Source organism: Bison bison, unplaced genomic scaffold (assembly GCF_000754665.1).
Source record: "Bison bison bison isolate TAMUID 2011002044 unplaced genomic scaffold, Bison_UMD1.0 scf7180017864535, whole genome shotgun sequence".
Taxonomy (NCBI): Eukaryota; Metazoa; Chordata; class Mammalia; order Artiodactyla; family Bovidae; genus Bison; species Bison bison.
The window spans coordinates 13,487,829-13,489,932 of NW_011495084.1; the positions used below are offsets into that span (position 1 = coordinate 13,487,829).

The 2,104-nt window shown below is 43.3% G+C and overlaps 1 protein-coding gene across 1 annotated transcript in view; it reads left to right on the forward strand.

Moving 5' to 3' along the window:
• LOC104982649 (multidrug resistance-associated protein 4-like) overlaps nt 1–2,104 on the forward strand; it is a 350,332-nt gene that overhangs the window by 100,613 nt on the left and 247,615 nt on the right. The window contains 1 exon segment of the mRNA XM_010832083.1: nt 214–303. Coding sequence (XP_010830385.1) covers nt 214–303 — 90 coding nt within the window.

Sequence of the window (2,104 nt, forward strand, 5' to 3'; positions counted from 1 at the left end):
GCTTCTCCCTTTGCCGTCCTTGCGGGCGGGGCTGCTGCCACAGTGAGGAGTGAAAAGCTGATCAAGGGTCCCTAGATCCCTGCTGTCAGGAGTCACCCTGCTTGTGCTGATACCACTCAAGACCCCAAGAACACATGCTCCATTTTGTTATGTTCTAAGATGACTTGGTATGACCTTAGGAATCCAGTTCTCTATCTCCCTCTCTCACTTCATGCACTTTGCCTAAGTAGCTCGGCCACAGGGAAGACCACCACAGGCCAGATAGTCAACCTGCTGTCCAACGATATGAACAGGTTTGACCAGGTGAGCTGCCCCTGAGGGATCCTCTTCCACTTCCTGTTCTTCTCACTGGGCTCAGCTTATTGGGATGCCAGGTGCCAGGGTTTGGTGTCAGCCAGGGTTCTGTTGAGGTTATGCAACTTTCATTTCTTTGTGTGCAAATTCGATGTAATTATATGTATTGTTCCATAAGTGAGAGTTTTGCTTTTCTAATAATAAATAGGCAGTGGTGTTGTTGCCCACTAACCAACACACATTGGTTAGTGTCCCTAAGGATCCTGCTGGAGTGGCCCTTCTTGGCACGTGGTATAGGTGTTGCTGGATTATCTTCTTCTCCTCTGGATGATGAAGGTCTTATGGGCAAGGATTTTTCTTTCCCCTGTGCTCTGATCAGTGCCTACTACATAGGAAGCCTTCAAGGGATATGCCAAGTGGGTGGTACCCAGCCAGACCCAATCTCCTCTCTGCTCTCCCCCCTCAGTCTTTTTACCACTGATGTTATGCATAGATCACATGACCCAGGGCATTGTAGCTATTGGTCAGATCTGTGTTGCACTAGACACTTCTTTTTCGAGTATCCACTCATCAAACATGAAGTAAGGTCCCTACTCAGTTTCAGGGATGAATAAAGCTTAGTTTCTTCCCTATAGAAATCACAGCCTATCAGGGAGATAAATACAGAAGACATTACTTGAGAGAGAAGTAGGTAACATAATATAAGTTTTCCTGGGATGTCAAGGAGACCCAGAGGAGATGGGGGCTCAATTCTGGAACAGAGAACATTTGGGGAAGACCTACGAGACCTTCTACAGCTAACACCCAAAAAAGATGTCCTTTTCATCAGAGGGTACCAGAATGTAAAAGTAGGAAGTCAAGAGATACCTGCAGTAACAGGCAAATTTGGCCTTGGAGTACAAATTAAGCAGGGCAAAGCCTAACAGAGTTTTGCCAAGAGAACCCACTGGTCATAGCAAACACCCTCTTCCAACAACACAAGAGATGGCGCTACACATGGACATTACCAGATGATCAGTACCAACATCAGGTTTATTATATTCTTTGCAGCCAGAGATGGAGAAGCTCTATACATTCAGCAAAAACAAGACTGGGAGCTGACTATGGTTCAGATCATGAACTCCTTGTTGCAAAATTCAGGCTTAAATTGAATTAGGGAAAACCACTAGACCATTCAGGTATGACGTAAATAAAATACCTTACAATTACACAGTGGAAGTAACAAATAGATTCCAGGGATTAGATCTAATAGACAGAATACCTGAAGAACTATGGATGGAGGTTCGTGACATTGAATTGAAGGCAATTATCAAGACCATCCCCAGAAAAAGAAATGCAAAAAGACAAAATGGTTGTCTTAGGAGGCCTTACAAATAGCTATGAAAAGAACAGAAGCTAAAGGCAAAGGAGAAAAGGAAAGATATACCTATTTGAATGCAGAGTTCCAAAGAATAGCAAGAAGAGATATGAAATCCTTCACCAGTGATCAATGCAAAAAAATAGAGGAAAACAATAGAATGGGAAAACTAGATATCTCTTCAAGAAAATTAGAGATACCCAGGAAATATTTCATGCAAAGATGGGCACAATAAAGGACAGAAATGATATGGACCTAACAGAAGCAGAAGATATTAAGAAGAGGTGGCAAGAATACACAGAACAACTGTACATAAAAAGATGTTCATGGCCCAGATAACCACGATGTGGTGATCACTCATCTGGACCCAGACATCTTGGAATGTGAAGTCAAGTGGGCCTTAGGAAGCATCACTATGAACAAAGCTAGTGGAGGTGATGGAATTCCAGCTGA